The sequence below is a fragment of the Pseudochaenichthys georgianus genome, chromosome 7 (genome assembly GCF_902827115.2).
Source record: "Pseudochaenichthys georgianus chromosome 7, fPseGeo1.2, whole genome shotgun sequence".
NCBI lineage: Eukaryota > Metazoa > Chordata > Actinopteri > Perciformes > Channichthyidae > Pseudochaenichthys > Pseudochaenichthys georgianus.
The window spans coordinates 42,999,994-43,023,213 of NC_047509.1; the positions used below are offsets into that span (position 1 = coordinate 42,999,994).

At 43.1% G+C, this 23,220-nt stretch overlaps 1 protein-coding gene across 1 annotated transcript in view; it reads left to right on the forward strand.

The window, feature by feature from the left end:
* ckap5 (cytoskeleton associated protein 5) overlaps nt 1-23,220 on the forward strand; it is a 76,362-nt gene that overhangs the window by 46,353 nt on the left and 6,789 nt on the right. Inside the window, 7 exon segments of the mRNA XM_034087681.2 lie at nt 5,508-5,643; nt 9,698-9,891; nt 9,990-10,162; nt 19,841-20,014; nt 20,112-20,232; nt 22,265-22,444; nt 22,519-22,706. Of these exon segments, the coding sequence (XP_033943572.1) occupies nt 5,508-5,643; nt 9,698-9,891; nt 9,990-10,162; nt 19,841-20,014; nt 20,112-20,232; nt 22,265-22,444; nt 22,519-22,706 (1,166 nt within the window).

A 23,220-nucleotide genomic window follows, 5' to 3' on the forward strand; every position in this document is an offset into this window, starting at 1 on the left:
TTTTGATCTGTTCTAAATGTACCTTAGAGGAATATTTTTCAAGTTTTTAATACTCTTATCAACATATGAGTGGACAAATATGCTTTATGCTAATGTTTATTATCATTTGAACAATGACAAATATTCTCATGAATATTAAACACAACAACCTCTGAACATTACAAATATTCGCCTCAATTGAACCTGGAACCTCTCTCATACAATAATACAATACTGTGTGTGTGTGTGTGTGTGTGTGTGTGTGTGTGTGTGTGTGTGTGTGTGTGTGTGGTGTGTGTGTGTGTGTGTGTGTGTGTGTGTGTGTGTGTGTGTGTGTGTGTGTGTGTGTGTGTGTGTGTGTGTGTGTGTGTGGCATATGCTCGAATGGGAGCTGCCTGGACGCTGCAATCATGTTGCGTGCACTATCCGTGCTGAGTGTGCTGACTTTTCGTACAATGTCCCACTGTCTGGCTTCCTGCATAAAGTCAAGTGCTCGGAGCAGTTGTTGCGAAATGTCGCTCCTCTGTTTTAATTTAAACAGCTCCTTATATCCGCTAGCGCAGCTAGCTAGCACCATATGCTAACAACAACAATGCACGTAAGGTCTCTCTCTCTCTCGCTCGCTCGGGCCACACATACACACACCCTCCCGGTCCTCCCGATGGCCAGTCGGTGCTTGCCGGTGAGCGTGGAAGTGTGGTCTGCCACAAGCGGGCAGCAGGAGCGGGGCTGTCAGCATCAGCTTGTAGATGGTATTTTAAACTCGATGCGCTCTGAAACTACAAGGCGGCCGAGGAAATAAACACACATAAAATAATTAGTGGCGTTAATTATTTTTTGCGTTAAAGCGTTATTAACGCGTTAACTTGACAGCCCTAATATATATATATATATATATATATATATATATATATATATATATACACACACACTGAACAAAAATATAAATGCAACACTTTTGTTTTTGCTCCCATTTTTCATGAGATGAACTCAAAGATCTAAAACATTTTCTATAAACACAAAATAACCATTTCTCTCAAATGTTGTTCACAAATCTGAAAAAATGTGTGATAGTGAGCACTTGTCCTTTGCCGAGATAATCCATCCCACCTCACAGGTGTGGCATATCAAGATGCTGATTAGACAGCATGATTATTGCACAGGTGTGCCTTAGGCTGGCCACAATAAAAGGCCACTCTGAAACGTGCAGTTTTATCACACAGCACAATGCCACAGATGTCGCAAGTTTTGAGGGAGCGTGCAATTGGCATGCTGACAGCAGGAATGTCCACCAGAGCTGTTGCCCGTGAATTGAATGTTCAGTTCTCTACCATAAGCCGTCTCCAAAGGCGTTTCAGAGAATTTGGCAGTACATCCAACCGGCCTCACAACCGCAGACCACGTGTAACCACACCAGCCCAGGACCTCCACATCCAGCATGTTCACCTCCAAGATCGTCTGAGACCAGCCACTCGGACAGCTGCTGCAACAATCAGTTTGCATAACCAAAGAATTTCTCCACAAACTGTTAGAAACCGTCTGAGGGAAGCTCATCTGCAGGCTCGTCGTCCTCATCGGGGTCTCGACCTGACTCCGGTTCGTCGTCGTAACCGACTTGAGTGGGCAAATGCTCACATTCGATGGCGTATGCCTCCTCATCCGGGAGCTGACCGAGCAGACCCGAGCAGCAGTCGAGAGGAGCCGAGCACATCCGCGAAGCACACAAAATGGCGACGTCAGAGTTCCCGTTAGCCGGCAAATCTAAATCTCTTCGGTCAAAATGTCCGGTCAAAATAATTTCCCTTTAGTGCAATACCCAAGCCCCCAGAAAGTGCGCCGGACTCAGATGAAAATATTCGTGCTGGCCAAACGGCGGTACTACACTTCCGTTTGGTTGCCAGGCCCGGAAACACTTTTTCCCATTGACTTACATGGGGAAAGAATGGTCGTTCTTGTCGTTGGATACTTTTTTTTAAACTAAATAAACTACCCAGTATGAACACTTGTATAGCCCTTATTAAAAACATTCGTTCCTCAAGTTGTAAAAATGTGCTAATAACGTTATTCTGAGAGTTATTTCCCTCTGCGTTATGAACGCGCATCTAACCCACGGGACCGCGCCGCTCGGCACGTTCATGTTACGTGTCCCGACCAATCAGAGCACACTGTGCTCACAGGGAGGGTAGGGGCTGGAGCTATTGGAGCTACAACGAGCCGTTAAAGGCAGAGAGTGAAATTCAGTGAATACACGTAGTTTACAGAGATGCTGTTTGAGAAACCAATGTGAGTTGCGTTTATCTTTACCCATGGATGCACAATCACGGCCCCTACACACGGCGGCGTGCGTTGCCGCTTCAACGCGTCTGCCCATTCACTTTGAATGGGGTGACGTCACGATTCGCCGAACTGCATTGTGGGAGCAAAGCGTAGCTTCTCTCGCGGTGCTAGCTGCAAAAGTAGAGCAATGTTCTACTTTTGCCGCCTCGACGGAGGCGTCAGCCAATCAAATCCCGCGTATGCAAATCTGACAGTACAAGCAGTAGCCAATCAAACCGCGTGTATGTTGGGAGAGCCAGACCGCAGTTATTTCCCATATGTCAACAAAAGGAGGAGAAAATGATCGTGGCGGTAGGGAATCACCCGGTACTCTATGACCAGTCCCTCTTTACATACAGGGATACAAACCGGAGGAGCCAGGCATGGGGGGAGGTGGCAAAGACAGTGGGTGAAACTGGTAGGTTTTCGCTTGTTTGGGGGAGTTTATATCCAGTGTACTTCGTTTGAATGGACAGCTAGCAAGCATAGACAGTATATTTAGCCAGCATGGATGTAGCATGAATGCTTTGCTTTGTATATCCGGGGCAGGACATTCATGTGATTGGTTGTTGCTCGCGTTGACTCCCCAAGCTCAAGACACGCCCACCGCAAAGCGGCAACGCACGCCGCCGTGTGTAGGGGCCGTAAGGAAGGACCCATATCGTCTTACTGACACCCCACGGAGCTGTAATAATGGATATATTGCATATGTTTGCTGTAATTCATTATCATACTACATGGGCTGTATGATTAAATCATGTACCGTAAATGTTGTATTAAATAAAGTTAATATTACTTATTATTATAAGTATATATTATTATATATACAGTGCAATCATTCTTTCATGCTAAATGAAGCTCTGTTGCTTGGATATCACTAGATCCTGTTACAGCGTAATATAAGTATAACAATTGATGTTACATTAGGATAATTACTAGCTAGCCGCTAGCTGCTAACTGCCGCCTTAATATCAAATCCATCATAATAACAAATCATTACCATGCTGTCATGAACGTGCGGTGCTGTTACATGTACGCAAATTGACGCAATACCGCTTCAGTTGCGCCACTTATGTGACAGACAAGAAAGTATGTGACAGACAAGAATAGTCAATTATAGAGATGTCCTGTATGGGTTGATTGTGCGTTGATCTGTTGGTAATGCCTCAGGGTTCCGGTGGGCATGTAAACAAATGCATAATGCTGCGCTATACTTTGTGGCCTCACCCAGTTGCATAGCGACACTTATTGTGTAGTTGTCTTTTAATAAGCAGGTAGTCATATCATTAGCTAGAACTAGCTGGATCTGATCGATATGGACATAAACGCGAGTGAAGTCTAATCTGACGGGAGAGAGAGATCAGCTGCTGCTGACGAGTCGACACGCAGCTCTGCATGATCACATGCAGCGGTGAGCGGACAAAACACACACTTCAGGTTAGAATATCACACGTAGCTATTTTAATTACCTCTCAAACTACCTGAACTAGTTATAGATATGTTTAGTTTTACTGTCGGGTCACTCATTACTGGATCCGCGAGCTGCATGATACTGGCATAATAGATTGCCCGATCGGGCAACCAGCAGGTGAGGCTTCATTGCCCGATCGGGCAACCAGCAGGTGAGGCTTCATTGCCCGATCGGGCAACCAGCAGGTGAGGCTTCATTGCCCGATCGGGCAACCAGCAGGTGAGGCTTCATTGCCCGAGCTAAATACTAGATGGCCCCGGGCCATCGGGCAGTCCTTAATGTCGAGCCCTACGGTTTTCACTGTTCAGGGCAGATGGCAGACAGCGTGTGTGGCGTCGTGTGGGTGAGATGTTTTCTGATATCAATGTTGTGAATCGAGTGGCCCATGGTGGTGGTGGGGTTATGGTATGGGCAGGCGTATGTTATGGACGACGAACACAGGTGCATTTTATTGATGGCATTGTGAATGCACAGAGATACCGTGACGAGATCCTGAGGCCCATTGTTGTGCCATTCATCCACGACCATCACCTCATGCTGCAGCATGATAATGCACGGCCCCATGTTGCAAGGATCTGTACACAATTCCTGGAGGCTGAAAACATCCCAGTTCTTGCATGGCCAGCATACTCACCGGACATGTCACCCATTGAGCATGTTTGGGATGCTCTGGATCGGCGTATACGACAGCGTGTTCCAGTTCCTGCCAATATCCAGCAGCTTGGCACAGCCATTGAAGAGGAGTGGACCAACATTCCACAGGCCACAATCACCAACCTGATCAACTCTATGCGAAGGAGATGTGTTGCACTGCGTGAGGCAAATGGTGGTCACACCAGATACTGACTGGTTTTCGGACCCCCCCAATAAAGCAAAACTGCACGTTATATTTCACATCATTCATCCACATCTGTGAAGTAACTAAAGGGATTAAATACCTTTTACCTCTGAATTGTAGAGCTGTAGAAATACAAAGTAGTTAAATATTGAAATACTTAAGTAAAGTACAAGTATCTCAACATTTTACCCAAGTATAGTACTTGTTGAGTTTATGAACTTGGTTACTTTACACCAGTGGCTATACAGATAGAACGACTAAGCCTTGCACAGAGGCATGACAATATATTTTCAAAATGCTCAACAGTGCTGCCAAAATTATAAACTGACTGCTACACAATTAAAATAAATGCTTTTATATATTTCTATTAGATGTGACTCTTTAGCGTTTCTGTTATTATTGACACTGCTGCGTCAGTTGTTCTGACTGCTAAAATACTCTGTTATTCCTCATTTTAAAACCGATATTCCGTGGGGTCGGGGGGCTCGGATCCTTGTCACCTTTTTCATACCTGATGAGTTTGCATCCCTGAATAATGATAATAAATACTTTATCGTATAGTAATGAAACGTAGAATGGCATTTAACTGTCGAGGTATTTTGCTGGTGAGAGATTTTTACAATTACGCCCTTTAGTCTACATTTGCTTTAGCCAGTAAGCCTACTATTTGATTTGTTTCAGATGGGCACAACATGTTTCATATGCAGACCTTATTTTCCTGTTCCATGTTAAAAGTAACAATTTTCAGTGGTACCACTGAGAAGGAGTGATTTTTTTTTTGGTCATGGAAAATTAGGTAAAGGTCATGGAGAAGTAATTAAAAATCCTTGGTGAAAAAGTGTATGAACCTCAGAATAATATGCTGCTGTAATGCTCGCTTTGCTAACAGCTTCTTCTCTTCAGGTTGGAGAGCCAAAGGATGGAGTCCGCAAAGATGTTCGGGGGATACTGGCCATGCTGTGTAAGGTGTACCCAGCATCCAAGGTCTTCCCTTTCCTCATGGAAGGAACCAAGTCCAAAAACTCCAAACAGAGAGCTGGTAGGTGTCTACAAACTGAACTTCTGTTAGGGCTAGGCGGTATGACAAAAAACTCATATCACAGTATTTTCCAAATTATACAAGTATTACGGTATTTATTTATTCTTCAATAATTGGAAATATGTTTTGGCCCCACAAAAAAAACACCTCATCAGTGCTGGCCCTCATGAGTCTTATGCTGCGTTCACACCGGACGCGATGCGAATATTCGCTTCGCTCTAAACGCTCGGGTTTCACCGCTGCTGTCAGCTGTGTTTACTCGCATAATTCAAACAAGACGCGCTGGCAAGGGGGCTACAACTACAACAAAATGAACATATTTTACCGTGATTAAATTGTAATACACGTTTCTAAATGATGCCGAAGTAACAACATACTGATGCCCGTTAATAAAAACCATGAATTAATGCTTTGAGAAGTCTGCAGACAAGACGGCAGGCAAAAAACCTTTTAAAATGCTTGTTTTCTGAATGAAGATCACATCGACCAGGCTAAGCTAACGTTGTATATCAGGGTCTCCGCGGGGTCTTAAAAGGTATTACAAGTTGATAAATCAATTTAGCGAAAATTAAGGCTATTAAAAAGTACTAAACTGCATTTTCCAAGGTATTAAGGTCCACCGCAACGACAACATGAAACACCCTTTAATTTACTGCAACGACATGTCGGGAAACCCCCTCAAGGCGGCCCCATGCATAGTGCGCTGTAAAATGCTGCTTCTTATTTTAAGTTTCGTTGCCTTGCTCAGCTCTGGGGGGGGGGGGGGGGGAGGGGAAATAGTGTGTTGGGGCGCCACTGATGGGGATCAAAGCTGTCCGGTCCCACATGCTAATGCCAATTGCACGCTCCCTCAAAACTTGCGACATCTGTGGCATTGTGCTGTGTGATAAAACTGAACATTTTAGAGTGGCCTTTTATTGTGGCCAGCCTAAGGCACACCTGTGCAATAATCATGCTGTCTAATCAGCATCTTGATATGCCACACCTGTGAGGTGGGATGGATTATCTCGGCAAAGGAGAAGTGCTCACTATCACAGATTGTTTCAGATTTGTGAACAATATTTGAGAGAAATGGTTCTTTTGTGTTTATAGAAAATGTTTTAGATCTTTGAGTTCATCTCATGAAAAATGGGAGCAAAAACAAAAGTGTTGCATTTATATTTTTGTTCAGTGTATTAGATTCATATTAACCCTAGAACTGCAGGCAATATAGCTAGGACTCAAAGTCTGTTCAAAAAGACAGAATTCCAGGTAAGAAAATCATATATGGAATTTGCCATTACACATATTTAATTTAAATTTCTGTTAACACTAGAACCGCCAACAGCGTCAGCACCTACATAGATATCATTTTCAAATCATTTAATTTGTTCCTCTTCATCATTTCCTTATAAACTAAGTAGGACGATTTAAAACTCACTTAATTGGGTTAATTTTGAAAATGCTTCAGTTTATCATCATAACAGATCAAAAATGTCAGATTCATTTTACAATAAATCAAGGAATGATGCACTTCTACAAACAAAAACAACATAATTAAAACATTTAAACAAACTACTAAAAGTAAATGAACTACATTATTCAACAGTTTACAGTAACTTCTGATAACAACACGAAATAAACGAGGCATCTCTCCCCCTCTCTCTCTCTCTCTCTCTCTCTCTCTCCCTCTCCTGACAGCCCGTCAGTATCCGGGTTAGTCAAAATGAATCCCTTGGAGGTTCTAGTGCTCATTTACCGTTTTGTCTTCTCTTTGCTTAATCGATTTGAAACCAAGTCTAACGTAGCTTAAACTTAACGTTAGCTTTCTAGCTAACACAACACATGCACGTACCTTTCTCTGGGTTTTTTTGTAGTGACGAATGAAGTTGGATGTTGTGGTGGTCCTGTCGCTGATCTTTATGCTGCAGACCCTACATATCGCTGTTCTCTTCTTATTACCGTCATCGACAAAATAATCCTTGAATCCAAACTTCACTATTTTTGGAGTAACGCTAGCCGCTGCCATGTTAACTGGCACTCCTGCCTTCTAGTGGGTTGCCAGGTTTGCGCGCATGGCGCTATAATCATCCAATCACATTTCGAAAAAACTAAACGTAATATCTCAATACTACGGAGCCCTGGAGGGTTCACAGAGAAAAATAAATAAAACGTGCGCACACTTTAGTAACTCGTGCGCACGCTTTAGTAACTCGTGCGCAAGTAACTCGTGCGCACGCTTTAGTAACTCGTGCGCACGAGTTACTAAAGCGTGGCCTCGTTTTGTGTGTGTGTGGGCATTTGTTTATGATAGTATCGTTCGTTCCGGTGCACTCCGGCAGGACATAGCACATCGAGATTAAGATTAAACGAATTTCTTTCACTTGGGGAATACACATATAACTATGGAGAACCAGATAAATAAATAAGTAAATTACTGTTCGTGGTAATTTGAAAACAAATGCCGGGGGTGTCGGACACACACAAACACACCGAACACGCACACACAGAGCGGAGCTGAGCACACACACACACACACACACACACACACACACACACAGCATGCGCCCCGGTGACAGGACATCTCCTTCATAAAACGAGGGGAATACTCTGGTAGTTCGATGTGTGTAGAGGTGTGTGTGGTTAAACGTAGCAGCCTCGATCTCTATCCAGCTGTTCTAATGAAGGGCAACGCAGTGAAGTAAACAGTAAAAGGCACCGCTCTTTGCAGCTGGTGCTGCTCTTCTCAGATTCTGCTGAGTTACACGTTACTGCCTCCAGTGCCCTGTACGACGAAGCCAGTTCAACAGACCCTGGATATGTTTGATTTACCCGGCTTAACTAACCCTAACAAACGCGATGTCGCTAAGCGGTCCTACGAAGCTGGTTAACTCAGCAAATCAACCAGGGGTTCTCTGTCCGGCTGAGAGTGCGTTCACGTGAAAGTGACGGGGTTACCAACATTTGACCAATCACAAACATGGAGACGCGTACTGACAGCGCAGCGTCATACTTCATGAATGAATAGTGTAAATAGCAAATCCTGCTTCGTAGTACAGGCCACTGGTGCCACAGAGATGTCATAAAGTGAAGGATGTTTTCCTTCTATAAAACAGCTGTGGGCAGCAGATTCTGTGAGTCACAGACAGGAATCCCTCAATTTCAATAAAACGAGGCCACGCTTTAGTAACTCGTGCGCACGCTTTAGTAACTCGTGCGCACGAGTTACTAAAGCGTGCGCACGAGTTACTAAAGCGTGGCCACGTTTTATTTATTTTTCTCTCAATGAACCCTCCAGGGCTCCGTACAATACAAAAACAAACGCAAATATTTAATTTGAAAAAGTCAAGTCCTTTCAAGTCATCTGTCTCAAGCTTAAGTCAAGTCTCAAGTCATGAATACCAAGTCAAAGTCAAGTATTTAATCAATGTTAGTCGAGCAAGTCTCAAGTCCAAAAATATGCGAGTCAAGTCATGTGACTCGAGTCCCCACCTCTGGTGTTTACTACTGTCACTCAAACTGCACTAGCGAGGAGGAGAGGCTCTTCTCAATGTAGATACCAACATTTGCATATTTTCCTGTGATTTAATTGTAATACGCTTATCAAAATGATGCAGAAATAATAAACATAATGATATCAGTTAGTAAAAACAATTAAATAATCCTTTGACAAGTGTGCCTTATACGGCAGGCAGGAAACGTTTTAAATGTGTATATTTTCAATGGAGATTGGGTCGATCAGGCTAGGCTAAGCTACTGTTGTAGCTGCTCCGCCCACACTCAAAATAGCGACATACAAACCTAAATAAAGTAGTGACTCTATTGTCCATGCCATAGACAGTGTGTGGTTTGTACATTTATAAACACTGTTATTGGTCCAGTTTATGAACAAATATGAGGAACCATGGGCTCTGATGGCTATCACCCAGAGCCAATGGCTGCCTGATTCAGCGACGACAGGCTAAGATTCTCACTACTGATCCTTTTTTAAATGGAGAAAGACGGGGGAGTAGAGTTCAGTATTGGATGAAAGTTATTCAAACAAATGTTTATTTGGTTTCCTCCCTGTCCTCAGAATGTCTGGAGGAGTTGGGTTGTTTGATAGAGGGCTATGGGATGAATGTATGTCAGCCGACTCCAGCCAAGTCTTTGAAGGAGATTGCCGTTCATATCGGGGACAGAGACACGTCTGTCCGCAATGCCGCCCTCAACACTGTGGTGGCTGTCTACAACGTGAGCGGGGACCAAGTCTACAAACTAATAGGAAATGTAAGATGGAGAAGATATCACTGTTATCTTTGTTGGGTGTCACATAACAACAACAACAACAACAACAACAAATCTAATATATTTGCAATCCTTTTCAGTTGTCAGAGAAAGACATGAGCATGCTGGAGGAAAGAATCAAGCGTTCAGCGAAGAAGGCTGCTGCAGCTTCTGTCAAGCCCAGCGCCGCAGAGAGGACCCAGAGAGAGCCCCCCGCTAACCCCAATGCCACCTTCCGCCGCAAGCCTGCACAGGAAGACCCCAACAAACTCAAGTAAGTCCCCTCTGAGTCAGGGCTGTCACTGTTAGCTGGACCAAAACAAGTTGGGAAGCAGTTGATACTTGCCGAGCTCAAAATACAGCATCATTTTGAGAAACAAAATAACCAGCATGAGCAAGGTGTTCATTTCAAAAAGACATTCAAATCAATCGAGCGGATTTGAATTTCTTTCACCTTTTTTAAAAAAAAATATATCCTCCAGCTTTTGTTTTTCCATCTGTACATCTTCCGCACGGATTACAATAATAAAACACTTGTGGGCTTTTTGCTCGCACACCGAGCTGACGCAATATAATTAGTTTTTTTAGAATCTACAGTAAGCAGTTCTCTGGATATGTTTCTTTTGAGCTGACGTTGACGATATTGCATAAAGAAATTCTATAATGTATCTTAAAGAGCAACGTGCAGGGTTTTTTTTATGCTAGATTTATGCTTAACCTTGCCTGAAAATTACACTTAAAAAAGTTATGATATGTTTTACGAAACATAAGGGCAGGAATATAGAGGGGAAAGGAGCCGGGTTTTTTTTTACGTCAAACGTGTCATATTACGTCGCATGCAGGTTGCACAAACTCCAGCCTGTCAGGACATCGAGTCCACAGTTTCCCTAACAGGAAAAGGACTCTCTCTCCCCCCCCCCCCCCCCCCCCCCCCCGGTACACAGCACCGTAAGACGTAGTGTGGAGTTGCATTAGTTAACGCGAGTTACGGCTGAGACTTACGCATTAGTTTCTGTTATGGATCAGTATCAACAGTCCTGCCAGTAACGTTACTATATTATCAATACTACTTTAGTTATAGCCTGCTTTATGATGGCTAACTTTACAATGTTGTGATGTGACTGACGTTAGCTTACATTAACTGTAGCTAATGCCGGTGTTCCAGATGAACTGGTTTCCCGATTAACTGGTTTACAGAGGTGGGGGGCGTGGCCTTCGACTGAAATACACATTTCGATCACTTCTTCTGTCGTTTACATAAATATTTTGGTATATTTGGCTCGGTAGGAAGACTTTGATGCACATTCAGTACCAGTGTGTGAGGTTGTGGTTACGATGGAGATATCCGGACGTGAACAGCAAGGACTACAAAAAGAAAAACGAGTTGACTGGATGTCTGTTCAAAACATTGCGAAGTCCAATAAATCATTTAAACCAGCTATTGTTGCCAGACTTATTACTGAATATCGTTCTTAATGTGATGCCAAGTCCAACTGAGACCTGTGTACACCTTCAGACAGCCTCCAAGTGAAGCGTACGTTGTTTACTCACAGTTTGAAAGCAGCGTGGAGAAGTCTTCAGCTGTGGTAAACTGTGATCCTCTGGTAAACTGTGCCCCACCTCTGTAAACCAGTTGATCAGGAAACCAGTTAATCCGGAACACTGGTCACTCACCAAGACAGCTGTCCTGTTCCCCACTGGTTCTCCTCACACCACAGCTCCATTTCTTGCCGATGGCCGTTATTTCTTCTAATCCTTGGCTGCTCCTGGTCTCTTGGACACCTAGCAGACTCATAATCATATGCATTCGAATATATATTTTCAACCTCTTCGGTGTCAAAACTGGCATTGTGATCCATGTTTATTAATACGTTAGACCGGCCGCTCTCCCCCATGTTTCGTCAACTTAATGTGTTGCTTAAAATAATACTTCTGCATACAGTATGTGACACTGTGTTGCACGGCCAGATACGGCTCAGCTGACTCGGATAAGGAAATATATAATGCATTATGATGTGATATGAATCATAATGGGACACATTGACGTCTACACTCACAGTGCCGTGGACTGTACGTAATGTTACTTTGATCCGGTTACTTATGTTGTGGCAGATATTTACGTAAGCTTTCTTAACGCTAATGTTATAATAGTCAGATTGCTCTGAAGATGGAGGTGATATTCTATTCATTTTCATGTTCACAGTCGGTGATTTGGTCGGCCGCAGTGGTGGCTGGTGGAAAATAGTTTTGGTGGGGCTATTGATATAGTGAGTAAAAAAAAGTTTTTGGGAGAATTGACCCCTTAAATTAGGACTTCTGGTGATGTAATGGCGCGTTTCCAGTGCAGCGCGGAGCTCGCTTTAAGCGTGCGGCGCCCGTTTTTGGTTGCGTTTCCACTTGGCCTAGTACCGGCTAGCAGGTCCTAATTCACAGTTTTTCTGGCCCCATAAAATCGTGGTTCTAGGGCCAGGAACAACCAGGCTGAGTCGGGCTGAGTATGCTAAACTAGAGAGAGAACAGCTGGCAAGGGGGCTACAACTACAACAACATGAACATATTTGACCGTGATTTAATTGTAATACACGTTTCTAAATGATGCCGACGTAACAACATACTGATACCGGTTAGTAAAAACCATGAATTAATGCTTTGACAAGTCTGCAGACAGACGGCAGGCGAAAAACCCTTTTTAAAATGCGTGTTTTCTAAATGGAGCTTGGCTAAGCTAACGTTATGCTCCGACCGTCCACACTCACAACAACGGCCTATACAGACATAAATAAACCAGCGACTGTATTCTCCATGACACAGACAGTCTGTGGTTTGTACTTTAACTTTTGTCTAGTTTCTGAACAGATCGTATCTGTCCCCGGCTGTTTGAAGAGCAAGAATGGGAAACAAAAGACAGCATTTACCTGTTTGCATCCAGCAAGCCATGCCTTTCTGGTGTACCAGCCATGTGAGAAGCCTCGTTGATACGTTTTGTCTTTTTCACGAGCTTGCTGCGATATATACAAATCGGGTTGGTCCGGTCCAAGGTCTTTATGCAACAGTTTATCTCCCAAACTTCTCCTTTCGAAAGGATTGGAGAGTAGCTTTTGCACGGAATTGGGTGCGGACCGAGGTCCGGCGACTCCACCTGCACACGGAGCCATTCTCATCCAACTACTTTCACAACGTCCGATTGTTTCACGTTGTGAATCGCGCTGAGCTCCGTGGAGGTGTGATTTCCTTGTTTAGCGATGCACAGCGAAACACAGCCAAACTCACCCTGAGCACACACAAAGTCACAGCCGAAGTAAAAACAATAAGTGTGGCTTGATATTGAGAAGAAAAAGGTTGATAAACGCTGTGAGAATGGGTCTGCAGAGAGAATGGGTCTGCAGAGAGATCCCAACTGTCTGTTATCAGCCTGCAGCCAGGGAGGAGAGATCAGCAGAGCTGCGTGAGTGTGTGAGGAAGTCCGTGGATTGGTCAATTTGGACCAATCGGCGGGGGCTTAACGTAACGGCTCCACGGATTTCGTTCCGGTTAAAATATGACGTCCTGATGTACCCGGAAGAATCAAATGGATGATGACGTTTCACCAATGAGGCGTTTTGGGGAGTTCTTCTCTGTGTTAGAGTGTTACTCGCTACAGGGTGTACTTTGAGGGTTTTGACTCTGCACACCGTTTACATGCATAAAAACCTTCATAACACACAAGGGGACGGTAATAACCGGAAAAGCACGACATCTTCACCTTTAATATATATTTTTTAATTTTATATTTTTTTTATATATTTTTTTGTATGTGGGAAGAGGTGGGGCGGCGCCCCTATGGGCCGGCCGCCACTGGTCGGCCGTGTTTCCTGCAACGGCCGTTTAAACTGTATTTCCTTTCTCCTGTAATATGACTTGATCGCTTTAAACTCTGCACACTGTTGTTATCAGCTGTTCCACCATGGTTTCTACCTCAACCTGTAGTAGATTTATCCTTATTGAAACGGTTACATGAAATGAAAAATAAAATCAATGTGCAGACTTACGTGAACACAGTTCTACATGAACAATATGCGCAGTTTATACATTAAATAAATCAACAGTACAGTGGCGATATGCTCCAAGTGGAAGCGATTCGCCATTAAAGCAAAGAAGAAGAAGAACTCCGCACAGTTGATCTCTTATCCTGGAACCCGTTCAGCACAAGTTATCTAGCCCGCTAAGAAGTGAACCAGCTTCGTAGGACCGGAAATCCCTGAAGTTATCTTGCTAAACGAAAATCCTGATTCGTAGTACAGGCCCCTGGTCCGGAGCAGGTTAGGTTGCAGGCTAAGAGCTCAACTCAGTGAAAGCACTGCCTGCTGACCAATCAGAGCTCAGTGTGCAGAGTTTAAAGCGATCAAGTCATATTACAGGAGAAAGGAAATACAGAAAAGCTGCCGTTGCAGGAAAGACGGCCGGCAAAAATCAACTGACTGTGTGAACGTGAACATGAATAGAATATCACCTCCATCTTCAGAGCAATCTGACTATTATAACATTAGCGTTAAGAAAGCTTACTTAAATATCGGCCACAACATAAGTAACCGGATCAGAGTACATTACGTACAGTCCGCGGCATATCACTTCATAATGTATCATATATCTCCTGATCTGAGTCAGCTGAGCCGTATCTGGCCGTGCAGCACTCACAGTGTCACATACTGTATGCAGAAGTATTATTTTAAGCAACACATTAAGTTGACGAAACACTCGAGACAAATGTAATTAAAGTCAGATCGTGTTTTAGCAGTGATATCATAAACCTGTTAATGTACGCATTCAAACACTTGTTCTGTTCCCAGCTGTATTCACCTATGTGGCTTTGATCCTGTTTAAGTCATGGATGTTTAAAGTTTAGGGATAAGGGATAGGGTTAAGGGAACGCGCACCTAACTAGATAGGACACGGCTGGCTTGAGCGATCCACTTGATAACCCGCGTCGTAGGACAGTTTAGCGAGAGCGCGTATGTTTTGGATTAGGCCAACCGGCTAACTCAAACATATCCAGGATATGTTGAACCGGCTTCGTCGTACAGGCCTCTGGTCTCTTGGCCTCCTAGCAGGCTCATAATTATATGGTTGTGGTCCGTCATATGCATACGAATATACATTTTCAACCTCTTCTGTGTCAAAACTAGCATTGTGATCCATGTTTATTAATACGTTAGACCGGCCGCTCTCCCTGATGTGACGTCACACGCGGGTGGTCTTTTTTTATGCGGAAGTAAAAATGTCTTACAAAAACGACGCCAGATGTCACTGTAGTGTATATTTATGTATATCTTTTTAGAAAATCTAGTGTATACATCATTTTCCTACACATGTATTGACTGGGGTCTCTAACCTGCAAGTTCTAATCCGAACTAAAACTCAACACAAACTCAATACTGATGTTTTCATTGTTGGTTGAATCAATTGAGCAGCCTACATTCAAAGCCTTACTGATGATGTAAAAATAGATGATCATTGGGTGGGAAACATCCAGCCAACACATCCACAACACACTGTTATTGAATGATTATTTTACAGGCAGACCGTATCATGTTTCCAGATAAATGAACTCATCTTTTTCAAAAAATGTCTTGCATATTAATCAAATGTCCTGTACTAAACCCAACTTCTTCAAATGTGTATTCATTATCCATTCTATTGACAAACAGACCAGTAGTGTAGTTCCCTTCATGCCATACATCTTTTGAATGTTTGTCTTCTGCTCGAACTAATCTGTCCTTCTCTTCGTGTGTGTGTGTGTGTGTGTGTGTGTGTGTGTGTGTGTGTGTGTGTGTGTGTGTGTGTGTGTGTGTGTGTGTGTGTGTGTGTGTGTGTGTGTGTGTGTGTGTGTGTGTGTGTGTGTGTGTGTGTGTGTGTGTGTGTGTGTGTGTGTGTGTGTGTGTGTGTGTGTGTGTGTGTGTGTGTGTGTGTGTGTGTGTGTGTGTGTGTGTGTGTGTGTGTGTGTGTGTGTGTGTGTGTGTGTGTGTGTGTGTGTGTGTGTGTGTGTGTGTGTGTGTACACTTCATCTTTCTTCCTGTGTGACTTCCTCTTGCTCTGCCTCCGGAGCAGAATCATGTATTGCACGTATAGGATGTGAGTACCTCCTTCCCCGCCTCTTCTACGTGGTGTCATTGTAACAACTCCTCTCTGAATGCAATCTAACATTCATAAGACTAATGGACCGAAAAGTTAGTTGTCACATTTGAGTTTTAGTCTTGCTTCTTCACATTGCAGGGAATCAGTGTCTGTTCCGGACTAATGTTCCAAATGTGCTGCTGTCACTTTGCAACGTGATTCATTCTTCTTCCCCATCATCCCTTTGTCTTACTTATCCATATTGTCTTAACTGTGCTCTGCTTGGTCTTATAATGTCAGCTGCAAAAGGCCCATTACAGCTAATAATGGTCATATACACTGAACAAATACAATAGCAACACTTGTTTTTTCATGAGCTGAAATCTATTTACACAAAAGGCCTATTCCTCTCAAATATTTCTTACAAATGTGTCTAAATCTGTGTTAGTGCGCACTTCTCCTTTGCCAAGATAATCCATCCACCTTACAGGTGGGGCATGTCAAGCTGATCAGACAGCATGATTATTCTACAGGTGTGCCTTAGGCTGCTCACAATAAAAGGCCACGCAGTTTCATCTGACTGTGCCACAGATGTTGCGGGAGCGTGCAATTGGCATGCTGACTGCAGGAATGTCCACCAGAGCTATTACCATACCATAAGCCATCTCCAAAGGCGTTTCAGTACATCCAACCGGCCTCAACCGCTCTGTGGGGGGGGGTGTTATCTGCTGGTGGACTACCTGAGAGATATACAGCAGGAGAACACGCCGTCCAGCGTCCACCGCGGAGAATAAACAGAAGGGCAACCATGACAACCATGCTCCGGGGTCTTCTTCGTTGGTGTATTTTGTGGTGGCAGCAGCGCCACTTACAGGCCTGGCATATGTACTACAGCGTTTCCAGCATTTCCAGCGGTCTAGTGTGAACGGACACGTTAATGAATCGAATGCGCTTGAACGGAAGACTTTTTTGCGTTTGCGTTTTACTGTATGCGTCCTCGTGGGGCCGGGGTCTAAGCCAAACTATATCCGGTCACAGAGATCTGCTATTTTAAAGTAAGGTCAACACATATCGACCCTAAACATAGTCTATATTAAGAGCGAGAAAAGTCTTAACATATATATCGTTTTTTGTAAACATATGACAAATGTGTGAGGGTGATGACGTCAGAGCATCGTCCTATATGCCGGGCTTAGCCCCGGACAGCCCCAGCCCAATTTAACCCCTGGGTCTTTGTGAGGGAGCTCCTATATGGCATTACCCCGCTGAAGCTCACCAAAGTTTAATATATCTCATAGTTCAAAGTTTTGTCAATTGTTTTGTTTATTGGTCAAATACTGGTTTCTAATGGTTTCTACTGGTTTCTGAGGAGTTCTACTGGAATGAAAGAGCACAGAGTACAGAAGCAACAAAGCAGCATACTGCATTAACCCTAACCCACAAAGAGGTTGAAGTTCATGTGGAGAGGAGGCTTCAGTCTGCACTCTGTTTAGTTGTGCTATCTTACAATCAATATAGTAAATGTGAGGTAAAGTGTGTCACCAATGTAACCGGTTAGAACTCCAAGTTGCGATGAGGTCTTAAAATGTATGGAAAGGGTCTTAAAAAAGGTCTTAAAAGGTATTACATTTGACTTCAGGATTCCTGCATATACCCTGTTACAGTAATAAATGTGTCTTTTCAAAATAAAAGTGCACATTTTAGAGTGGCCTTTACTTGTGTCTAGCCTAAGGCACACCTGTGCAACAATCAGCATATTGATATGCCACTCCTGTGAGGTGGATGGATTATCTCGGGAAAGAAGAAATGCTCACTAACAGTCAGACATTTTGTGAACAATATTTGAGAGAAATAGGCCTTTTGTGTACATATAAAGTCTCACTTTTCATGAGCTGAAATCAAAGTGTTTATATTTTTGTTCAGTGTATATCCTAAACCTTTATTATTTACAATTTCTGTTGGTTTAAAGCTGTCAAATCTGTACTAAAAGTGATGATACTGATGTGAGGTTTTAAATTGTATCAATCAAATGTTCTAATAAATCTCAGTTACCAATTCTGATGGGTTACTATGAACCCGGCTAGATCTACCAAGGCATTGCATAGAGTGTGGTTCATCTAAACATAGTAATCATGTGGGTGTCAATTTGATGCCAGCCGAAGTGAGAAATTCACACAGCTCTGTTTTCACCCACTGTTGTGATGCCCCTGACGTCATGAGGTTGTTAAATATCAGAAATGATAGCGGTATGTGCGCACACAGCACTCTATGATAGTAACTTCTATGCACAATAGGGGTGTAACGGTTCACAGAAGTCACGGTTCGGTTCGTACCTCGGTTTGGAGGTCACGGTTCGGTACAACAAGAAAAAGCAAAAAAAAAGTCCCAAATGCATAATTCCAGGTTTGTTGTTATTTATGTTTGAACAGTAGTGCAAGTTTCAGTTTAAAAGTAAAGAACTCTGACATTTTGAATAAAACAATTAAACAGTTAAAAACAAACCATACACAGTACACTCAGATGGCCATATTATCTATAATGGCTGATGTCAAACTAAAAGGTTTCATCAAGCTGTAAAACTAAAAAGAATGTCTTGAAAATATGACATCATAAATAATAAGAAAGTGTTTCAAGAGCGCAAAGTCGTTGAAAAACATGCCAAAAGCTTCCGTTATTTATTTTGGTCTCTCGGCTCTCATGTCTATTGGCTTCTTAAAAACAGCGGGGATCAGCTGTTGAACAGCTGTTGTCTTTTGCCCGGTGATTGGCAAATCTGGGTGATCCCTTCTGATATGATTTAGCATGTTTGGCGTGTGTTCCCATTAGCATACCGCACCGCTGTAGAACAACGCCGACACACCGTCCTCTTCCGATCCACCACTCGCACACTTCATCGTTATTGTAGTCCACAGGGAACCCGAAATGTTCCCACACAGCTGATTTAAAAGAAGCAGGTGGGTTCTAGCTCCTGTGTGTTATCTGAACTCACCATTCTAACTTTACTTCTTCTTGTATTTTGTTCGTTTTGTTGTTGTGTTTCTTCTTGTTCTTCATTTGTTGTTTAAGGGCGGCTGGCAAACAGCTTTTAGGCGCAATACCGCCCCCTGGATTATATATAGTGTAGTGGATACTGCCCTGAATTACTTTTTTCCCCCTAGTAAAAAAAAAAGGCGTATTCGTCGTGTCACTGCATGTGCCGAACCGTGACGGGACGAATACGGATACCATTACACCCCTAATGCACCAAGATCACTTGGAAATGTATTTGTAAAAACCTTAGGCTGGTATAAACGTATATAACGTTCCTTGTCCTTAGAATGTTTGTTTTTTTCCATATGGGTGTGTCTTTCCTTTCTGAAGGAAACTAATGCTAAATGTTTGTTATAGATCAGTGCTAATCAGCTCTTATCCTGTTAACCCAACTGTAATTTGGATCAGATCAGGCTTCATATCACTCTCATATCAGTTTCTTCCAGACAGATCTTCATAAGACTCAAAGCAGGGATATCCTGGAGTGTGAACATACGCTACAGATCAATGACTATTTAAATGTAGTTAAACTCAAATGTATGTCTTACATTTAATTGTATTGATTTGTTTTATTGTACTTTTTTATAAAAGTTGCAATATGAAGATCACTGTTTTGGAAGTCAACATGTTGTCCACCTTTTTTTATTTGACCCTGAACTGAAAACATGTATTCATTACATATAAGACATATATTCACTGCCACGGATTCTCAAATAAATAAGTCACGGCTTGTGTCTGTCAGGACCCGAGCAAAAAGCACTGATCTGCAATACAATCAACTAAATATACTGCCCCCCCCCCCTCCTATATCCCCATCTACCCTTCTATCCAGCCAAGCCCGTCAGAATGCCCAGCACAGCGAGTCCTCCCACCCCTCTATCCCAAAGGAGTTCCAGTTGGACCTGGACATGATCGAGATGGACCAGAGCAGAGTGTGTGAGCTGCCGGATCTGGTCCAACACAAGCTGGACGGGCTGCTGGAGCCCATCAAGATCCCTGAACCCAAGTAACCACCCAAAACATCTTGGCAATAATATTCCCAACTGTTGTGCTTCAGCGTACAATTCTGTGTCTGATTTCAAATATTTGTTGTGTTTTTAAAGGATGCGTTCTGTCTCTCCTCACTATGATGACCTCCACAACAGCACGGCCTCCACCATCAACTTTGTCATCTCTCAGGTGGCTAGCGGGGACATTAATAACAGCATACAGGCACTGGCACAGGTATGGAAACATGAAAATTATGTCTAACATCTAGAAGCGGCAAAACTGCCAAAATCATCATTCAATGTTTTTATTTGTCATACGAACATAGCTACAGTGTAGTTATGACGATGAAAATCTTGGGTCACAGGCTCCTCCAACAGTGCAACCCAATAAAACAGATAAACATAAAAATATAGTGCAAGTAAATAGTAAATACAAAAAGAAAAATAGTTTATAAAAGTGAAATAGTGCAATAAGAGTCTAAATGTCAGTTATTGGAATATGATATATTAGATAAATCATTTCGAAGTAGCAGCCAGCCTTACGATTGAGGGCGGTGCAGCTGCCGTACCAGGCCGGGATGCAGCCAGTCAGGATACTCTCTATGGTGCACCTGTAGAAGTTGCAGAGTATCCTGGAGTCCATGTTGAACCTCCTCAGCCTGCGGAGGAAGAAGAGCCGCTGTCGAGCTTTTTTGGCGATGGTGGTGGTGTGAAGAGTCCATGTCAGGTCCGCAGTGATGTGGACACCGAGGAACCTGACGCTACTGATTCTCTCCACCGTAGTCCCATTGATGGCAATGGGGGCGTGTCCCTCTCTCTGCTACTTCCTGTAGTCCACAATCAGCTCCTTGGTTTTGCTGACGTTGAGATGGAAGTTGTTATCCTGGCACCAAGATGTCAGGTTTTCCACCTCCTCTCTGTACGTGTAGCCACGCAGTCGTGTGTGAACAGGGAGAAGAGGAGAGGGCTGAGCACGCAGCCTTGAGGGGCTCCGGTGTTGAGGGTCAGGGTGTAGGATGTGATGTTTCCCACCCACACTGCCTGGGGTCTGCCCGTCAGGAAGTTCAGGATCCAATCACACAGGGCGCTGTTGAGCCAGAGGTCTCAGATGTCCCTTTCACACCAACGCGGTTCCAGGGCCAGTTCGGAGCTAGAGCCTGATAAGCACCGTTTTTTTTCGACATGAGGGCACACTTACTCCTGTCTCATTCTCACACACAATCACTCACACACATACAAGGTATAAGGAGGTTTAATATGTAAGAGTGTGTATGAGTTTGGGAATGAGGGAGGGAGTGAGAGAAAGAAAGAAAGATATGAGGCGAAAACTGCGACTTGCTGTAAACCAAATCTACTGTATATTGTTGTCTCTGTGCACACATACTGTACCTCCACACACACACACACACATTTCTCAGCTGATACCACTCTTCCACATCCATACCAACACACCTACATCATATTAGTTGCATACATGTATTCCAATGGCTGGCAGGGCCCCGTTATACAACAGGCAAAGAAACCAAGAAATGACAAGCATGTAATTCAATGTTAAAATGTCACATCTGGTCATATACAGTAAAAAGGACAAATGTAACTATTTTCCCCCAATATAAAACCCTGACATTACAAAATGCATGATTTTATACCGGTATGGCGGAGAGATCAAAAGATGTGGTTATAATGGGAGTGGATGGGACATTTTTGTCCGCGAGTGGCTAATGTGTGACTTTTTTGTTTAATCTGATTCTGTACAAAAACTAATAATCAACCAAAATCAATGTTGTTTCTAATCTTTGACATATCCAAGACTGTTATAAAAAAAAAAGAGCCAGTCTCCAGATATGTATTTTTTGGAAAATAACACATTTTCTCTGTTTTCATCATGAAAAAAACAGCGGTTTCATGTTTTCAAAATGGCATTTAAAGGGTTAAAATCCTGAAAATGATTACATTTTTGATATTTTCTATTAGGGCAGAAGTTGCTTTAAAGATTGAACCCAAAAAAATTGTGAAAAAAACCTTTTAATATAATGTTTTTATCAAAGCATTTTGCAGTGGACATTTTTGTCTCGAATGACTAATTTGCGTAGTCCAATCGAATGATACCGGAGGGTTAAGCAAGAAATCGGTCAGTGCTTTAATGACAGAAAGCTAAGTTCTCCTGCTTGCGTAGCCATGCCCGCATTGCCTACAGGTACCAGGATGCATTGGGAAGACCACTAAAGCCGCTTTGAGGTGATCAAATGTGTGGTTTGTCCCTGTAGATCGATGAGGTGTTGCGTCAGCAGGACAAAGCAGAAGTCATGTCAGGACACATCGACCAGTTCCTCATCGCTACCTTCATGCAGCTCAGACTCATCTACAGCACACACATGGCTGATGACCGGCTGGACAAGAGGGACATCATCAAACTGTACAGCTGCATCATAGGGAACATGCTCTCTGTGAGTAACTGCCAGATACAGGAACCTCTGTGAGGCTGAGGGGGACCGATGATGAGACTCTCTCTTTGTCTTAGTTGTTCTCTATAGAGTCCCTGGCCAGAGAGGCATCTATGGGTGTGTTGAAGGACCTGATGCACGGTTTGATAACTATGATGCTGGACGCCAGAGTGGAGGACATATGTGATGGACAGCAGGTCATCAGATCTGTCAACTTGATGGTCACCAGAGTGCTGGAGAAGTCTGACCAGACCAACATGATCAGGTTAGTATACAGAAACTGCTCACATCCCTCTTTTCACGGCTTTACCTGAGCTGAGAGCGCCGGGTCTAGATTTGAAAGCTTAATACAGACAAAGGCATTTAATCCTGATGGTTTCACTTTTGTAAATAGTTATATGTATTATTATGTTGCCCGTTATTTTAATACAATATATTCCCCTCGTTTGCTCGGTTGGTTTGCTCAAAGTCAGGGTTATGAAAAACTCAAGTCCTTCATGGTTACCAGGGGTAGACATTAAGGGTAAATTGTATTATCACTGGCCCCATCATTGTAACTTATTGTATCATTGTCATTCGTCCACAGAAAATCGACCAATAATGAAGAAAATTAACACATTTGTTGCAATAGTAATGTATGCACTAACTACATTACTACTTGTACTACAACATCTGAATCATCAGTTCTTCCTCATTTTCCTCAATTGTTCATATTTGGTTTATTAAAATAATGATATTGTGGTCATTGTTAAAAAATGTCTGCTATTATTATTTGTATA